The sequence below is a fragment of the Erinaceus europaeus genome, chromosome 10 (genome assembly GCF_950295315.1).
Source record: "Erinaceus europaeus chromosome 10, mEriEur2.1, whole genome shotgun sequence".
NCBI classification, from domain to species: Eukaryota; Metazoa; Chordata; class Mammalia; order Eulipotyphla; family Erinaceidae; genus Erinaceus; species Erinaceus europaeus.
Window position 1 is genome coordinate 100252051 of NC_080171.1, and position 19844 is coordinate 100271894.

Below are 19844 nucleotides of genomic sequence, written 5' to 3' on the forward strand. Positions count from 1 at the left end.
TTTTTAAAAAATATTTTATTTATTTATGAGAAAGATAGGAGAAAGAACCAGACATCACTCTGGCACATGTACTGCCGGGGATCAAACTCGGGACTTCATGCTTGAGAGTCCAAAGTTTTATCACTGAGCCACCTCCCAGACCACCAACTAATACGATTCTAACCCAACTCAGGGAAGCAAACCCTGGCTTACTACCGCAGCTCAGAGACACTTTTCGCTCCAACTCTTATCTCTCCTGTGGCGACTACGATCTTTCCGTATGCCACCGCTCCTCCCATCCTTACTATGCCGCAACCTAAACAGCTCTCCTCAATGGAAATTGGACACGGGGCCTTCCGCCCGCCAATCACAAGGCCTCTGCCTACGGAGGCGCGATTTCCACTCTCCGGCCCGGCTCAGCCAATCCCGCCCCCCTCAGTTTGAATCCGCCACAGGTTGAGCCCAGAACGCCCAGCCCTTTCGATTGAGTCTGGGAGTCCTGGGCAGTGGGGGCCGTCCGACAGGCTCCGCCCTTAACGGGGCGCGTCCTAGCTTGTGATTGGCTGTCGCCGTGTCCAGGGGCGTGTCCAGGGGCGTGTCCAGTGCGGCGGCGCGCGGCGGGGCGGGGCGGGGCTCCCGGAAGCAGGGGCCCCTTCTAGCCAGCTTGCCGGTAACTCGCAGCCCGTGCTTGCCGTGGGAGGATACCGGCGAGTCTTCCGTGTTGTCCCGGCCGGCCGGCTCGCCACCTTCGCCCCCGCCTCGCGCCCGGCGCCCCTGCCTCGCGCCCGATGGTGAGCAGTGTATTGTGCCGCTGCGTGGCTTCCCCGCCGCCGGACGCCGCCGCCGCCGCCTCCTCGTCGACTGCCTCTTCGCCTGCGTCCGTGGGGGACCCGTGCGGCGGCGCGGTCTGCGGGGGTCCGGACCACCAGCTGCGCTTGTGGAGCCTCTTCCAGACGCTCGACGTCAACCGCGACGGCGGCCTGTGTGTCAACGACCTGGCCGTGGGGCTGCGGCGCCTGGGACTGCATCGCACCGAGGGCGAGCTCCGGGTGAGCGGCGCGCACCGTCCGCGCGGGCGGGAAGGGCCCTTCGCGCCGCTGTACCTCCGGGAGGTCCGGGTGACAGGTCTGGGCTGCAGGGGGACACATCCGGCGGTCAGGCCTCGAGAGCAGTCTCAGAACCTGGGAGGTCTGGTGGCCGGCTTCCCGGGCTGGATGCCCCCCCCCGCAACAGATGGACTCCCCCCACTTGTGCTCTAGTGAAAGGAGGGCTCCTTCTTGACCTCTTTCGGTGCTGAGGCCGGGGTGGGGGGTGGAGAGCTCTTTGGGGCACCCGCTGGGCTCTCTGATGGGCGGGAAGCACCTTTCTGCTCGGGCTTTCCCCCCAAGTTACCAGGCCAAGTTTCAGGAGTCGTCCCTGACCTCAAGGCTAAGACTCATGACTCCCCTCTTCACCCCCCAACCCCCCATGGACGCGTTCATCTGTCCTTCTCCAGCGACACCCACCCTGGTTTCCATGCCAGCCGTGGGCTCTGATCGAGTTCCTCACAGAAGCATGTAGGAGTTGGGGGAAAATGGGAACTGAGTTGTCAGTCCGTGAGAGTGTGGGTGTTGAGAAGTGACAGTTTTCGTGCTTCAGGCGCACCCCCATTGATAGGCTTCTCCAGAAGTCGGCAACAGGATCCCTTAAGGACAGGGTTGCAGATTACAGTAAAAGAATTGGGCTGGGGGTGGGGTGGGGGCGGGGAATTTTTCCTAAAAGTGAAAGTGTGGCACACCTAAAAGAAATCACTTCTCCAGTCCTGGAATGGACTCTTGATTAAAGAGGAAAAAGTGAGCATCCCTGGTCTGCCAAAAAGAGTTATTGCTGCCCTGTTGTAAAAGAACCTCGAGCCCTGTTTCTTCTTCGGGGGGTCTGCTTTCCGGCCCGACTTTCGCTGTAGCTACCCTTTCTGCAGTATTTAATTTCCTGTGGCTTAGCTTGATCTACATACAATCTGGTCTGGGATTATGGACTACCTAGTATCCTCTTTCTCTTCTAAATTAGTTCATTTGCTCCATTGGTAGATACAGTACTTAGAGACTCTCACAGTCAGGTATGGAGAAGCTCAGTAAAAATACCAGTGAACCAAACTAGTCTGTTGAGTGGGTGTCCAGAAGTTGTTTTTAATTCATGTCCTAGATCTAGATATTAGGGATCCACCTCCAAGGTATGCCACCTACTTAGGATCATTTTAGGAAGACTGTGGTTATCACAACACGAGGCAGAATCACTAAGTTAAGTTCAGGAAATTTGGAAGAAAAGTTTAAGATTTTTTTTGTAATTATTATTATTGTTGTTATTGATGTTGTCTTTGTTGGACAGGACAGAGAGAAATGGACAGAGGAGGGGAAGACAGAGGACGCGAGAAAGACAGACACCGCTGCAGGTGGGGAGCCGGCTGCGCAAACCGGGATCCTTACGCGGGTCCTTGCGCTTTGCACCACCTGTGCTTAACCCACTGCGCTACCGCCAGACTCTCGAAAAGTTTAAATTTTTAAGTGAGGCTGAGGAGATAGCATAATGGTTATGGAAAAGCCTGAGGTTCTAAATCCCAGCACCACTTTAAACCAGAACTGAGCAGTGCTGTGGTTAAATATATAAAGAAATGAAAAATAATAAATTTAAGTGACCCACGGAGATAACATAATGGTCATGCAAAAAGACATCTATTCCTCGAGTCTTTAAGGCCCCAGGTTCATTTTCCTGCATCACCATAAATGAGAGCTGAGCAATACTCTGGTAATAATAATAATAACAGTAATATAAAAATTTTATTTATTTTTGCCAGAGTACTGCTCAGCTCTGGCTTATGGTGGTGCTACGGATGGAACCTGAGACCTTTGGTGTCTCTGGCATAAAAGTCTGTTGCATAGACTGCTGTACTATCTCCCCAACCCCCTTCATGCCTCCATTTGAGTCACAATGTTCTTGGGGTTCAGGGAACATCTGATACTGATCCTACTCCACTTTCTTGTTAGTAAAGAGCAGATAAGGAAGAAGTGTCATTTTTCTTTCCAGTGTGGGAAATCTTTTTGATTAACCAAAGGGAGCCCAGCCCCTTGGGATCATGTTGGCACCAAAAGTTTTGACTCTGTGAGCAGTGTTATTTGTACAAAGTGGAACAACTCTTTTCGTTATTCTTTTGGTGTGTGGCTTTAGTATAGGTTCTTTCAGCTCTTTCAGCTTTGGACTATGTTAAATTGTATAGAGAGCTCTGAGAGAGAGATGATCTGCTTTGTTGGTTTATTGTCTATAGAAGAGCTTAAATTAGTTCTTTGGGGAGTGTTTTAAGTATTAGCAAGGCAATCTGCCTTTTTGTAGATAACTGGTCAACAGGAAGACACCCTGCTTTATGAACCACTTCCTGTTGAAATATTATCAGTACTAACTACTTACAGAAGTTGAAGTTTTACAGAAGTATTAAGAGGCAAAAGAGAATTGGGGTTCTTTTGGGGTTTTTAAGACTCATTTATTTAATTTATTTTTTTTGCCAGAGCACTGATCAGCTCTGGCTTATGCTGGTGCGGGGGATTGAACCTGGACTTTAGAGCCTCAGGCATGAGAATTTCTTTGCATAGCCATTATGCTATCTACCCCTGCCCAAGATTCATTTATTTTTATGAGAGAGTCCAAAACTCTGCTTGACTCTGGCATGCGGTGGTGCTGGGGATTGAACTTGGGGCCTCTGAAACTTCAGGCATGCACATTTGGTGCCTTATCACTGTGCAATTTCTCCAGTCCAGCCCTGTACCTTGAAATGGGTCATCAGCTGTAGAAATCAGTTTTGAAAAGCTCATCCAGTTTTGGCAGCTGCTTCATATAACATTAACCCATAGGACCAGTCTGCAATGCTAGGGTTTGCACAGGAGTCAGCTCTGAGTATTTGTCTGTGGGTAATGGGTGAACCTAGACCTTGTGACTCTCTTCTGCCTCTTGCTGGCTTAGCTAGCTTGGGTCAGGTTTCCTTCAGAAAGGAAACGGCAATTTTTGGCATCTGCCTTGGTTTCATAAGAAATTGGGACAGTTGAGGAAAGATTACTTAAAATGGAAGGGAGCAGAGCAGAGACATGGATGTGGCAGCCAGCCAAGGGATTTTTTTTTTTTTTTTTTTTTTGAAAGGGCATGTGAGCTCGAAGCTCATCCCAGGACAAAAGAAGGGAAGGGTTTATTAAAGGAAGAAAAAGATGACAACAATGGTAGTGGCTTTGGGGAATGAGACTTCAGCTGGAGCTAATTATAGCATTGCCTATTGAAGGCATTTTCATGTGACCAAATGAAACCTTTGTTTTAAAACAAATTTAAAACATAGGCTAAACTCAAGCAACCAATTAGAGGAAGCTAGCAAGCTATGGTACACGTAAACAATTGTTCATTTAGCCAAGACTTGTGTGACTTTCCCAAGGGGCTGGTGCTTACTGTGGGTGAGGATTTTGGAAGATGGTATGTCATTTGCTGATTCATGTAGAGGGAATCTCATAATATCTTTGTGAAGTAGATGAGACAGTGATTTTACCCTATTTTACAGTGGAAGGAACAGAGGTTCAAAAAGTCTTGTGGAAAGAACAGAGGTTCAAAAAGTCTTATCTGTCCAGGCCAACTTTTTTTTGTTGTTGTTCGAGCAGAAAGAAAGATACGCACAGACCTTAATACACCACAGCACTGAAATTTGCCCTAATGAGGAAGTATTGTCATGTTGTGTGCTGGGAACTCTAACTTGGGTTGCTTCTGGCAAAGCAGGGGCCTTCACAGGTGAGCTATTTTGCCAACACTCAAAAAAGAATATAAAAGACCTCAGAAATCATTTCACCACTAGGGAGTTAGAGCAGAAACAGAACTGGAGCCATCATCTGATTCTTGTTCCACTACCTCTATACCAGTTTTTATCTGTGGGTTATAAAAAAGTTCCAACCTGGTCTTTTGGAAGAACTTGAAAGAATAAGAGATCAATTTATGGGAGTTGGGCGGTAGCGCAGCAGGTTAAGCTCAGGTGGCACAAAGCGCAAGGACTGGCCTAAGGATCCTGGTTCAAGCCCCTGGTTCCCCACCTGCAGGGGAGTTGCTTCACAGTGAAGCTAGTCTGCAGGTGTCTTTCTCTCCCCTTCTCTGTCTTCCCCTCCTCTCTCCATTTCTCTGTGTCCTATCCAACAACGATGACAACAATAATAACTTCAACAATAAAACAAGGTCAACAAAAGGAAATAAATAAATATTTTTAAAAAGAGAGATCAGTTTAAAACCCCATCTGTTATTCTTAAAATAGGTTTCAAGATTATCCAGAGATTATCATTTCAAATAATGAGAATCTATCCTGCCCTATTTCTGTCCTTGACCTGAGGAATATACATGAAGCAATCCCTGTTAACTTGAAATTGAACAGAAAATCATTACTTTAGGACCAAGGAGATAGTGTAGTGGTTATGCAACAGACTTTCATGTCTGAGGCTCTGAGATCTTAGGTTTAGTCCTCAGCACCTCTAAACCAGAGCTGAACAGAGCTCTAATTAAAAAAAAGAAGAAAAAGAAAAGAATCATTCATTTCAAGATGGTAATGCTTAATCATTTAGTACTGGTATTGAACTCTATACCTTTTAAATGTTTGGCCTTAAGATAGTATACAGAAGAGCCTTTTTAAAATTAAAATTTTATTTTATTTACATTTTATTTATTTGATAGGACAGAGAGAAATGTCAGGGGGGAGATATCTGGAGAGAGAGAGACACCTGCAGCACTGCTTCACCACTCCTGAAGCTTTCCCTCCTACAGGTAGGGACTGGAGGCTTGAATCCAAGTCTTTGCACATGGTAACATGCACTCAACCTTGAAGGAGAGCCTTTTAAATTTATTATTATTATTATTATTAACCAGAGCACTGCTCAGCTCTGGTTTATGGTGGTGCAGGGGATTGAACCTGGAACTTCGGAGCCTCAGGCATGGAAGTGTATTTGCATAACCATCATGCTATCTATCCCTGCCCTATTTATTATTTTTATAGAAAAAAGATATTTATTTGGTAGAGTAGAATGACCTATTTGTAAAAGGAAATAAAAGTTCTTTTGCAGATTGGATGGAATTCCTGTGTTAAACTGTTATATAGTATTGCAAAATTGATTACTGAGTCAAGTAATTATTCTCAAGTCACCTGGAAGGATAAGTTTTTTGGTTTTTTTTTTTTTATTTTTTAAAAGATTTATTTTCCCTTTTGTTGCCCTTGTTGTTTTTCATTATTGTTGTTGTTATTGATGATGTCATTGTTGGATAGGCCTGAGAGAAATGGAGAGAGGAGAAGACAGAGAAGGAGAGAGAAAGACACCAGCAGACCTGCTTCACCACCTGTGAAGCGACTCCCCTGCAGCAGGTGGGGAGCCGGGAGCTTGAACCGGGATCCTTATGCTGGTCCTTGCACTTTGCTCCACGTGCACTTAACCTGCTGCGCTACCGCCCGACTCCCGAAGGATAAGTTTTTGAAAAGATTTAAAATTTTTCATATGAGAGTGCGAAGAAGAGAGAAAGAGAAGCCAGGCAGTACTGTGGTGCATGCTGTGCCGGGGATCAGACTGGGAGCCTTAGACATACAAGTTTTGCTCTGTGCCAGCTGGTCTATTTCCCTGGATTGGAAGATATATTTTTAATTAGTTTCTGTTTGACCAGGGAGATGGTCCAGCAGATAAAAATTAGCTTATATTTGAAAAGGTGGAATCGGGTATCCTGATCCTTTGACCAAGTAATAAGAATATACCAGAGAGAGTCTGGCCTGGAGCTACAGTTGACAAATTCCTTTGATGCTCAGTCATTCATCACCAGTCTTACAGAACCCCCAGGGGAATGAGAGAAATCTCTTGCTGGTATTCATTTCCAAACCAGCTGCGTTTAACTGTGGAATGAATTCAGTGAACAAACTATACTTAAAAAAGCACTGGTCTCACTAGATGAAGTCTAGGCAATCTTCTTTTTTTTTTTACCCCTTTCTTCACACATACATAGAAACTGGGTAAAGCCAAAAACTAGTCTAGAAAGGTCCTTGGCCATCAGAGGCATGCTGTGGATCTAGCTGGGGTCAGTGTGAGTGACACACAGCGGAAGTTATGTCTGTGTCTGCTAGCCTTTTGCCCCAAGTTCACCATATGGAGAAGTGATCCAAGGCCCCTTTAAGTATCTGAAAGCAGCTGTCTTCTCTTCCTGTAGTCTCTGCTGCTACCAAAAACAGTAGATTTGGTCATAGTCTTCTCAGTGATCTGCTGCCCAAAATTTTCACGGTCTTACATCTGACTCGGGACCATGGAAGCCAAGAGTATAGTATCATCCTGCCCCCCCCCCCCCCCCCTTAAGGATTGGCTTCCCACAGTTTTAGTCATCTGCACATTTTAAGAATATTATAGTAGGTTTTTAAAAAATTTGTTATCTTTATTTATTGAATAGGGACAGTCAGAAGTCGAGAAGGATGGGGGTGATAGAGGGAGAGAGACAGAAAGACACCTGCAGCACTGCTTCACCACAAAGCTTTCCCTCTGCAGGTGGGGACCAGGGGCTCGAACCTGGATCCTTGCACATGGTAACATGTACACTCAACCAAGTGTGCCACTCTGCCCCTATTTTACTATTTTTTTAATTTTTATTTACTTTTACCAGATCACTGCTCAAAACTGGCTTTTGGTGGTGCTGGGGATTGAACATAGGGCCTCAGAACCTCTGGCATGAAAGTTGTTTTGTATAACCATTATGCTGTCTTTCCTAGCCTCTTAATGAAATAGTTTGAGGGGGCCCACAAGATAGCATAGCAGTTTATACAACAGACTTTCATGCCTAGGGCAACAGAGAGCCAAAATTGAACAGTGCTCTGATTTAAAAAAAGATTTTTTTTTTTTTGAGAGACCACATCCACATAATTCTTATTGTTTTCTAATTGTTTTTGTTTTGTTTTTCATTACTGGAGCTTAACCACTTTGTACCAGCTTTTTCAGATAAAGACACAGAAGGAAAGCTTCCTCCATTACAGTGGGGAGCTGGACTCAATACCTGGGTCACAAACATGGCAAAGCAGAAAGATAGTAGATGTGAACTATTTTGCTAACCCTCTTTTATTTTTTAATTTTTTCAAAGATTATTTTATGAAACAAACTAGAGTATCACTTCAGCTTATGAAGTACTAGGGATTTAACCCAAAGCCTCATGAATGCAAGTTCAGTGCAGGCACTTGCTCTATTTTTTTTTTTTAATTTTTTTTATTATTTTTTATTTAAGAAAGGATTAATTAACAAAACCATAGAGTAGGAGGGGTACAACTCCACACAATTCCCACCACCCAATCTCCATATCCCACCCCCTCCCCCGATAGCTTTCCCATTCTCTATCCCTCTGGGAGCATGGACCCAGGGTCATTGTGGGTTGCAGAAGGTAGAAGGTCTGGCTTCTATAATTGCTTCCCCGCTGAACATGGGCGTTGACTGGTGGGTCCATACTCCCAGTCTGCCTCTCTCTTTCCCTAGTAGGGTGTGTCTCTGGGGAAGTTGAGCTCCAGGACACATTGGTGGGGTCTTCAATCCAGGGAAGTCTGGCCGGCATCCTGATGACACCTGGAACCTGGTGACTGAAAAGAGAGTTAACATACAAAGCCAAACAAATTGTTGAGCAATCATGGACCCAAAGCTTGGAAAAGTGGAGAGGAAGTATTAGGGAGGTACTCACTGCAAACTCTAGTGTACTTCTGCTTTCTTACTTTGGTGCCATACTCCAAACTCAGTCAATTTCTGCTTTGCGTTTCTACTTCTTTTTTTTTTTTTTTTTACATGCATAACATTCCCCAGATTCCCATTTAACAATACAACCCCCACTATTTCATTCATAATTTTTCTTTTTTTTTTCTACTTCTTTTTTTTTTTTTTTTTACATGCATAACATTCCCCAGATTCCCATTTAGCAATACAACCCCCACTATTTCATTCATAATTTTTCATGGACCTGTATTCTCCCCACCCACCCACCCACCCCAGAGTCTTTTACTTTGGTGTAATACTCCAATTCCATTTCAGGTTCGACTTGTGTTTTCTTTTCTAATCTTGTTTTTCAACTTCGGCCTGAGAGTGAGATCATCCCATATTCATCCTTCTGTTTCTGACTTATTTCACTCAACATGATTTTTTCAAGGTCCATCCAAGATCGGCTGAAAACAGTGAAGTCACCATTTTTTACAGCTCAGTAGTATTCCATTGTGTATATATACCACAACTTGCTCAGCTACTCATCTGTTGTTGGACACCTGGGTTGCTTCCAAGTTTTGGCTATTACAAATTGTGCTGCCAAGAACATATGTGTACACAGATCTTTTTGGATGGATGTGTTGGGTTCCTTAGGATATATCCCCAGTAGGGGAATTGCAGGGTCATAGGGTAGGTCCATTTCTAGCCTTCTGAGAGTTCTCCAGACTGTTCTCCACAGAGGTTGGACCAATTGACATTCCCACCAGCAGTGCAGGAGGGTTCCTTTGACCCCACACCCTCTCCAGCATTTGCTGCTGTTACCTTTTCTGATGTATGACATTCTCACAGGAGTGAAGTGATATCTCATTGTTGTCTTGATTTGCATTTCTCTGACAATCAGAGACTTGGAGCATTTTTTCATGTGTTTCTCGGCCTTTTGGATCTCTTCTGTGGTGAATATTCTGTCCATGTCCTTCCCCCATTTTTGGATGGGGTTATTTGTTGTCTTGTTGTTGAGTCTGGCAAGCTCTTTATATATGTTGGTTATTAAACTCTTATCTGATGTATGGCATGTAAAGATCTTCTCCCATTCTGTGAGGGGTCTCTTGATTTGTGTAGTGGTTTCTTTTGCTGTGAAGAAGCTTTTTAATTTGATGTAGTCCCATAGGTTTATACTTGTCTTAGTCTTCCTTGTAATTGGATTCGTTTCATTGAAAATGTCTTTAAAATTTATGCGGAAAAAAGTTCTGCCAATATTTTCCTCTAAGTATCTGATAGTTTCTGGTCTAACATCCAAGTCCTTGATCCACTTGGAATTTACTTTTGTATTTGGTGAAATACAATGATTCAGTTTCATTCTTCTGCATGTTTCAACCCATTGTTTCCAACACCATTTGTTGAAGAGACTCTGCTTCCCCCATATAATAGTCTGGGCCCCTTTGTCAAAGATTAGATGTCCATACGTGTGGGGCCTCATTTCTGGGCTCTCAATTCTATTCCACTGGTCAGTGTGTCTGTTCATGTTCCAGTACCAAGCAGTTTTGATGACAATGGCCCTATAATACAGTTTGAGATCTGGCAGTGTGATGCCTCCGGTTCTGTTCTTTTTTCTCAAGATTGTTTTGGCAATTCTAGGTCTTTTCTGATTCCAGATAAACATTTGTAGCATTTGTTCTATTCTCCTAAAAAACGTGCTTGGGATCTTGATGGGGATAGCATTAAATTTGTAGATGGCTCTGGGAAATATATTCATTTTGATGATGTTAATTCTTCCAACCCATGAACATGGAATATCTTTCCACTTCTTTGTATCTTTTTCAATTTCTTTGAGTAGTGACTCATAATTTTCAGTATACAAGTCTTTCACTTCTTTGGTTAGGTTTATTCCTAGATATTTTATAGTTTTTGTTGCTATAGAAAAAGGAACTGATTTCTGGATTTCAATTTCTTCTAACAGTGTTTGCATAGAGGAATGCCACTGACTTTTGAATGTTAATTTTATAGCCTGACACATTACTGTATTGCCTGATGATTTCCAAAAGCTTCTTGCTGGATTCCTTAGGTTTTTCCATGTATACTATCATGTCATCTGCAAATAAGGAGAGTTTGACTTCTTCTCTTCCAATCTGTATGCCTTTAATTCCTTGCTCCTGCCTGATTGCTATGGCAAGAACTTCCAACACTATGTTGAATAGTAATGGTGATAGTGGGCAGCCCTGTCTAGTACCTGATCTGAGGGGAAATGCTTCCAGTTTTTCACCATTGAGTATGATGTTGGCTGTAGGTTTGCTATATATAGACTCCACTATCTTCAGGAATTTTCCATCTATTCCTATTTTTTGTAGTGTTTTGATCATAAAGGGATGTTGTATTTTGTCAAAGGCTTTCTCTGCATCTATTGATATGACCATGTGGTTTTTGGTCTTGCTTTTGTTGATGTGGTGGATCACATTGATTGATTTACGTATATTAAACCAACCTTGCATGCCTGGGATAAACCCCACTTGGTCATGATGAACAATCTTTTTGATATACTGCTGTATCCGGTTGGCTAGAATTTTGTTCAATATTTTATCATCTATGTTCATCAGAGATATTGGTCTGTAGTTTTCTTTTTTGGTTGTGTCCCTGTCTGCTTTTGGTATCAGGGTGATGTTGGCTTCATAGAAGCTGGCAGGGAGTATTCCAGTGTCTTCAATCTTTTGGAAGACTTTTAAAAGTAGAGGTATTAGTTCTTCTTAGAAAGTTTTGTAGAATTCATTTGTAAAACCATCTGGTCCAGGACTTTTATTTTTGGGAAGATTTTTGATAACTGTTTCAATTTCATTAGCTGTGATGGGCCTGTTCATGTTATCCACTTCCTCTTTACTTAGTTTTGGAAGTTGGTAGGTATCTAGGAAATCATTCATTTCTTCCAGGTTCTTTAGCTTGGTGGCATATAGTTGTTCATAGAAGCCTCGCATGATATGTTGAATTTCTGCAGTGTCTGTTGTGATTTCTCCTCTTTCATTTACTATCCGATTTATTTGGGTCTTCTCCCTTTTTTGTTTTGTGAGTCTGGCTAAAGGTTTGTCGATTTTGTTTACTCTTTCGAAGAACCAACATTTACTTTCCTTGATCTTTTGTATGGTTTTCCTATTCTCAATGTTATTTATTTCTGCCCTAACTTTAGTAATTTCTGTCCTTCTGGTTGCTTTAGGATTCCTTTGTTGTTCTTCTTCTAGGTCTTTAAGATGTGCAATCAGGCTGTTTATTTGTGCCTTTTCTTGTTTCCTAATGTGTGCTTGTATAGCTATGAACTTCCCTCTTAGGACTGCTTTAGCTGTGTCCCAAATATTTTGATAGCTTGTGTCTTCATTTTCATTGAACTCTCAAAACATTTTGATTTCTTCCTTGATTTCCTCTTTGACCCAGAAGTTGTTAAGAAGTGTACTGTTGAGCTTCCACATTTTGGGACTGTTACTAATCTTTTGTTGATTGTTAAGTGTTAGTTTAATTCCACTGTGGTCTGAGAAGATGCTTGGGATGATTTCAGTGCTCTTGAATAGGCTGATGCTGTCTTTGTGGCCTAACATATGGTCTATCCTTGAGAATGATCCATGTGGATTTGAGTAAAATGTGTATTCCAGTTTCTTGGGATGAATGACTCTGAAAATGTCCAATAGTTCTAGTTTATCTATCTCTTCATTTAGCTCCCTTATGTCTTTACTGATTTTCTGCCTGGATGATCTGTCAAGTTGAGATAGTGGGGTGTTGAAGTCCCCTACTATGATTGTGTTACTGTTAATATATTGCTGTAGCTCTTTCAGTAGAAGTTTGATGTATTTAGATGGCTTCTCATTGGGTGCATAGGTATTAATAATTGTTAAGTCCTCTTGATTGACTGATCCTCTGAGCATTAAGTAGTGTCCATTCCTATCTTTTTTAATCTTATCTATTTTAAAGTCTATCATGTCAGATATGAGAATAGCTGTTTCTGCCCTTTTTTGTGGGCCATTGGCTTGAATGATAGTTTTCCATCCTTTCACTTTAAGTCTGTGTTTGTCTTGTTGCGTTAGGTGAGTTTCCTGTAGACAACATATTGTTGGGTTGTGTTTTCTGATCCATCTTCCTACTCTGTGTCTTTTAATAGGTGAATTCAGGCCATTGACATTTATTGATATCAAGGATTGAAGATATTTTAACGCCATTCTTGTAGAGTTTTAGAGTGTTTTGATATATGTCCTATTTGTGGTGGTCTGTTTGTTCATAGGAGACCTTTCAGAACTTCTTTCAGGGCAGGCTTGGTGATGGTTGCTTCCTTCAACTGTTGCTTGTCTGAGAAGGTTTTGATGCTTCCATCTAGTCTGAATGACAATCTAGCAGGATATAGTATTCTTGGCTGAAAGCCTTTCTCATTGAGCACTCGATAGATATCTTGCTATTCTCTTCTGACCTGTAGTGTTTGTATGGAGAAGTCTGCTGCTAATCTTATGGGTTTTCCTTTGTAGGTGACTCTTTGTTTTTCTCTTGCAGCCTTGAGGATCCTTTCTTTATCCTTATTCCTTTCCAATCTAAGTATGACATGTCTTGGTGTCTTTAGGTCTGGGTTAATTCTGTTTGGGACCCTCTGGGCTTCTTGAATCTTTATGTCTTTGGTGTTGTCTAGACTAGAGAAATTTTCAGCTATTATGGCCTGGAGAATGCTTTCTTCCTCCCCTTCTCTTTCTACCTCTGGTAAGCCAATAATGCGTATATTGTTTCTTTTGAAGTCATCCCATAGGACTCTGTTGTTGTTTTCAGCATCTCTTAATCTCTTTTTGAGATCTCTTACTTCTTTTTTAGTTGTCTCTAATTCATCCTCAATCTTGCTAATTCTGTCTTCAGCCTCATTGGTTCTATTCTCTCTGCCTTCTACTGCTTTCTGGAGTTCATCTATTTTGTTGCCCTGCTCTGATACTGTTTTAGCTTGTTCAGCTAGTTGCCTTCTTAGCTCAGCGATTTCAGCTTTCAGCTCTCTAATAACCATGAGATAATTAGAATTTTCTTCCATATTCTCATTTGTTGTTCCTGCATTTCTGATTACAATTTTTTTCAAATTCTTTACTCACTCCTGTTATTATTTCCTTAGCTAATGTTTGGATGTTGAACTCGTTGTTTTGTGCTTCACCCTCTGGAGGACTTTTAGCTGGACTCTTGTCCTGGTTCGAGTCTCCAATATTTTTTCTTGTTGTTTTAACCATTTTATATAAGTTAACAGTTTTTTCAATCCCTGAGTTCGAGTTCAGTGGTGTAAAAGCCTCTTTTTTTTTTCCCCTGTAGGCTATGGGAGCCTGAGGGCTTTTAAACTATCAATAGGCTTCTTAGCTTAATCACTGACTCCTGACCAAGAGATAAAGCAGGGTGTGGCAGAGATAATCCAGTGGTTATGCAAAGAGACTTTCACAGCCCCTCAGCTATGCCACCGAGGTATAGGTCTTCTGAGTTCCCAGTTAGATCTCTGTCCCCTGGTGTCCCTCCCTGTTGCTGCTCCAGATTCTGAGGGTAGTAGCAATGGGGACTCAGAGTTGCACTTGCTGAGTCTCTGGGGAGTCCTTTCCTCCCTTCAGCTGTCCCCTTGTTGGTGGAGCAGATTGGAGGTGGTGTCTCCACTGACAAACTGTCGAACTGTTAGCAGTCACTTAATCTCTCCTTAGGCCCCTCTCTTCTGTCTGTCACCAGCCACGCGTGTTTGTACTCACAAGTGATTTACTGGGTTTCTGTGGTCATTCTAGTGCTGTCTTGTTTCGGTCCGTGTGGTCTCCTTTGGTATTCCTAGTTGATCCGGGAGAGGCGAGGAGAGGAGAGAAAGCGATCTGCTGCTCGTAGCTCCGCCTCCGCCACTTGCTCTATTTTATTATTACTTGTCAGTGTGTGTGTGTGTGTGTGTGTGTGTGTGTGCGCGTGCGCGCGTGCGCGCACGCACATCCTTTTGGCCAGGGAAATAGCTCAGATGGTAGAGCACAGAGCTTACAGATCTACAAATCTAGGTTGAATCCCCAGCACTACATGTGCTAGAGTAGAACTCTGGTTTCCCCCTTATATGAAACTCTTCCTTATGAAATAAACTAAATAAAATATTTTTAAGGAGGAGTCCACCGTTAGCTCACCCTGTAGAGTACATACCTACTTATGCATGAGACACGGCTTCAAGCCTTGCCATCACATGGGAGCACCATGGATAGCATCAGGGAGAACTCCTTGGATGGTGTGTGTCCACCTCTGTGTACACCTCATCCTCTCTTTTCTGTCTTTCTATCTCAAAATGCTAAAGAATGAAAAATTGTGCCAGAAGGCTAGTGAGATCTTCATCTAACACACACACACACACACACACACACACACACACACACACACTTTAAATAGAACATTTGGTCAAGTTGGTGTATTGCACCAAAGTAAAAGACTGGGGTGTGGAGGAGGAGTACAGGTCCTGGAAAAGGATGGCAGAGGACCTAGTGTATTGTTGTGTAGAAAACTGAGATTTGTTAAGCATGTGCAAACTATTGTATTTACCATTGACTATAAAACATTAATCCCCCAATAAAGAAATAAAATAAAAAAAGCATTTGGTCAAGGAGGTGGCATAGATAACGAGCACAGGACAAGTAAGCATGAGGTCCTGAGTTCAATCCCCAGAACAGGATATATCACAGTGATGCTATGGTTTACTCCCTCCCTCTCATTAGTAAATAAATAAATAAATATAAAAACAATACAATTTGAGAGGTGGTACAGTGAATAAAGTTTTGGGCTCTCAAAATATGAAGTCCCTAGTTCAGTGCCTGGTATCTCACACACCAGAGTGATGCTCTGGTTCTCACTCCCCTCCCCCCTTATGGTATAAGCTATTGTATCTATGTACAGGAAAAAAACGTAATAAGGTTCAGTACTGTGTGGAGTCTCAAGGGTCCACAGACAGGGGTTCTTGAAGTGAATTCCTTATGGATAAGGGGTGGGGGTGTTACTGTGCAGACATTCCTTAGAATTATTACATTGATGGAGTCAGGCGGTAGCGCAGCGGGTTAAGCGCACATGGCGCAAAGTGCAGGGGCCTGAGGAAGGATCCCGGTTCGAGCCCCCAACTCCCCACCTGCAGGGAGGTCACTTCACAAGCAGTGAAGCAGGTCTGCAGGTGTCTATCTTTCTCTCCCCCTCTCTGTCTTCCCCTCCTCTCTCCATTTCTCTCTGTCCTATCCAACAACGACAACAACAATAAAACAAGGGCAGCAAAAGGGAAAATAAATAAAATTAAAAAAAATAAAATTAAAAAAAAAAGAATTATTACATTGATAGACCAGTCTGTACATTGAAAAACATGTACAGAAGAACATGTATGGTATGATCCACTTGTGAGACTAGCTGGTTGCCCAAATCTGGGGGTTGGGGGGGGGGGGCGGTGTAAAGACAGGGAGGTGCCAACGAAATGCATGGTGGTTCTTGTGAGGGTGATTAAGATGTTCTCAGATGGACCATAATGAGTGTTGCCCATATCTGTGAATACAATGAAAAACATTGACTTGTGGGCCAGCAAAATTGCTCACTTGGATAGTTGTAAAGTCTTAATGTTTGTAAAACACAAGTTCAAACCCAGTCTCTGCCACAGTGAAAGAAGCTTCTTCGTTGCTGTGTTTCTTTTGACTGTATGTCTCTCTCTTTCTCTCTCCTCTGCCTTTATGTTAAGAATAAAAAAGGAGGGAGTCGGGCGGTAGCGCAGCGGGTTAAGCGCACGTGGCGCAAAGTGCAGGGGCCGGCGTAAGGATCCTGGTTTGAGCCCCCGGCTCCCCACCTGCAGGGGAGTCGCTTCACAAGTGGTGAAGCAGGTCTGCAGGTGTCTATCTTTCTCTCCCCCTCTCTGTCTTCCCCTCCTCTCTCCATTTCTCTCTGTCCTATCCAACAACAACATCAATAACAACAACAGTGATAACTACAACAATAAAAACAAGGGCAACAAAAGGGAATAAATAAATATAAAAAGTTTTTTAAAAAGAATAAAAAGGAAGGGGTCTGGGCGGTAACAGCGGGTTAAGCGCACATGGCATGAGGTGCAGGGACTGGCTAAGAGTCCTGGTTTGAGCCCTCGGCTCCCTGACTGCAAGGTGGTCACTTCCCAGGCGGTGAAGCAGGTCTGCAGATGTCTTTCTCTCCTCTCTGTCTTCCCCTCCTATTTCGATTTCTCTCTGTCCTATCCAACAACAGCTATAACAGTAATAACTATAACAAGGAGGCAAAGCAAAACAACAAAAAAAAAGAACTTTGAATTACATATTTAAGTGGGTTATTTGTATGGTAGGCAATTTTTATCTCAGTAAGACTTTAAAAATTTAACCAGAACACTCAACTCTGACTTTGTGGTGGTGTCTGGGTTTGAACCTGGTACACAGGAGCCTCAGGCATGAAGGTCTTTTTTGCCTTACCATGCTATCTCCCCCTCCTCCAATAAAACTTAAATTAATATAATAATAAAGGCTTTGGGGTATAAGCCTGGATTCAAACATTGTTTCTGCTGCTTTAGCTGAGTGATCTGGAATAAGTTACTCAACTTCACTAAGTCTCAGCTTCATTATCAGAAACATGGTGGCATGAATGCTCACTTTATAAATCATTTGGATTAAAATTAGATAAATTACATAAATAGCCTCTGATACTTTTACAGTGTCTGATACTTTTGTTCAACACAAAATTATAAGAACCCCCATCTACTCAGTCTTTAAAACTAAAATGTCTAAAATTGGTCATGACTATCGATTTTTTCCCCCCATATTGCTTCAGTGAAAAGTGGAACAGAAGGAAAGAAGAAGCTGAGAGAGTGAGCCAGGCTTATATACTCGAGGTCACAGGTTCAGTTATCAGCATCACTATATGCCAGAGTTGAATAGTGCTATGGTATCTAAAGTTCCTTCCCCCTGGCGGACACATGGGTGGGGGTACATCACACAACTCAAACCCAAGTCCAGGCACATGGTGGTGGTGCTCTCTGCCGAGTGAGCCAACACCAGAGCTTCCTCCAGTGATGTGGCTCAATGCGAGGTGCCAAAACTTAAACCTTGGACAGTCCCCTACTCAGTGAGCTATCTCTCCAGACTCCTGCATTGTTTCTTTTTAGCAGAGCACTGCTCAGCCCCGGCTCATGGTGGTACTGGAGGATTGAACCTGGGACCTTTGCTACCTCAGGCATTAGAGTCTTCTTGCATAACTTAACAGTCTCCCTTGACTTCCCAGCTTGTTTCTAAGAGCTGACTTGTTCTAATCAACTAGCCTTCCAGAGAAGGCTCCCAGCTGGCCTTCACACTGCAATTAGCTGGGATGAGCTTTTGCTGAAGACAGCCTTTGGGGGCTCTACACCTGTCCGGTGCTTCTCCCTCTAGCCCTTCCTCTCACTGCACAGAGCAGGCAGCTGATGCAATCTGAGTTTGCACTCACTCTGACAGTCTCCATTCTAGAATGCCATCCTGAACTCACACTTTAGAAACTGAAAACATAGGCAGGGGTAGATGGCATTAATGGTTATGCAAAGAGATTCTCAGGCCTGAGACTCCAAAATCCCAGGTTCAATCCCCTGCACCACCATAAGCTAGATCTGAGCAGTGCTTTGGAAGAAAAGAAACAAACAAAAAAAAAGAAACTAAAAACATCTAGTGTTGTTTTACCAATAAACCTGCTGATTTGCCTTTTTGTGTGGGAGAAGGGAAAGGGTGAATAAGGGCTCGGCTCCCAGGCATCAACTTTGTGTTACTTAAATTCTCAGTATGAGGTGCCTGATGATGATGCTGTCAGTAGAGAACACATGTTACCATGCGCAGGGGCCTGGGTTCCCTTGACCCTTGACCCCCACCAGCTGAGAGAAAACGTCACAAGTGGTAATGCAGTGTTATAGGTGTCTTTTCCTCTACATCTCTCCCTTCCCTTTCAGTTTCTCTTGTCACTATAAAAAATAAGTAAATAAATAAAAAGATGCCAAAAGCAGTAGAATCATCATACAGGCACCAAGCCCCAAGCTATAATCCTGATGACAAAGAGTGAAAGGAAGGAAGGAAGGAAGGAAGGAAGGAAGGAAGGAAGGAAGGAAGGAAGGTTGATTTCTCAGGGCTGGGGAAATATCATAATCATTATGCGAAGAGGCTTTCATGTCTGAAGCACCAAAGGTCCCAAGGTCAGTCCCCAGCACTACCATAAGCGAGAGCTATGCTCTAAGAAAGGGGAACCAGGGGAGTCGGGCGGTAGCGCAGCGGGTTAAGCGCAGGTGGCGCTAAGCACAAGGACCCGCATAAGGATCCTGGTTCAAGCCCTGGCTCCCCACCTGCAGGGGTGTCGCTTCACAAGTGGTGAAACAGGTCTGCAGGTGTCTATCTTTCTCTCCCCCTCTCTGTCTTCCCCCTCCCCTCTCTGTCTTCCCCCTCCCCTCTCCACTTCCCCCTCCCCTATCCAACAACAATGACAACAATAATAACTACAACAATAAAACAACAAGGGCAACAAAAGGGAATAAATAAATAAAAATAAATATAAAAAAAGATTTTAAAAAAGGGGGAACCAGGTGGTGGCACACCTGGTTAAGTGCACATGCTAAGAAAGAGGGAGATTTAAAAAAAAATAATAAGTGGTTTGGGAGGTGGTGCATTGGTTAAGGCACTGGACTCTCAAGCATGAGAGAAAGGAATTCTGATTTTAGATGATTATGTTTTTACATGTTGTCCTTAATGCCACTTTCTCTCCCTCTTTCTGGTACCTAGCAGCTAGCTAGCCTGAAGGAGACTCTTGTTCTTATAAGGGCAGAGAAAAAAGAATATAATGCTGCACTTCTGTGTGGTCTCTTGCTTCTGCAGTTTACCTGCTATATTTCAAAAAAAAACCCTACACTTAAACCAGATTCATTTTGCACACTCCTACATTGTTCTAAAGAAGATATGGCGTCTGTTAAGAGGTATTCACTTTGAGCTTGGGACTGAAGTGAGGACTGGCTTTGAACCAAGAGTAAACAAGTTATCTGAGAGACTTCTCTCTCTGGTGCATATCTCTAGTCAAAGAGTCAAAAGGATTTTCTTCGCAGCAGTTTTGACAAAGCTAGATTTTCTGGTTTTATTTCCTATGGGGGGGGGGGGTTAGTGGGGA

General features: G+C 43.2%; 1 protein-coding gene across 1 annotated transcript in view; it reads left to right on the plus strand.

Annotated features, from left to right (window-relative positions):
• The first annotated feature begins 338 nt into the window (after positions 1–338).
• Positions 339–19844, plus strand: part of SLC25A25 (solute carrier family 25 member 25) — a 46115-nt gene continuing 26609 nt past the window's right edge. Inside the window, exon 1 of the mRNA XM_060200799.1 lies at positions 339–1028. Coding sequence (XP_060056782.1) covers positions 768–1028 — 261 coding nt within the window. The 5' untranslated portion in view covers positions 339–767. The remainder of the gene's footprint in view (positions 1029–19844) is intronic.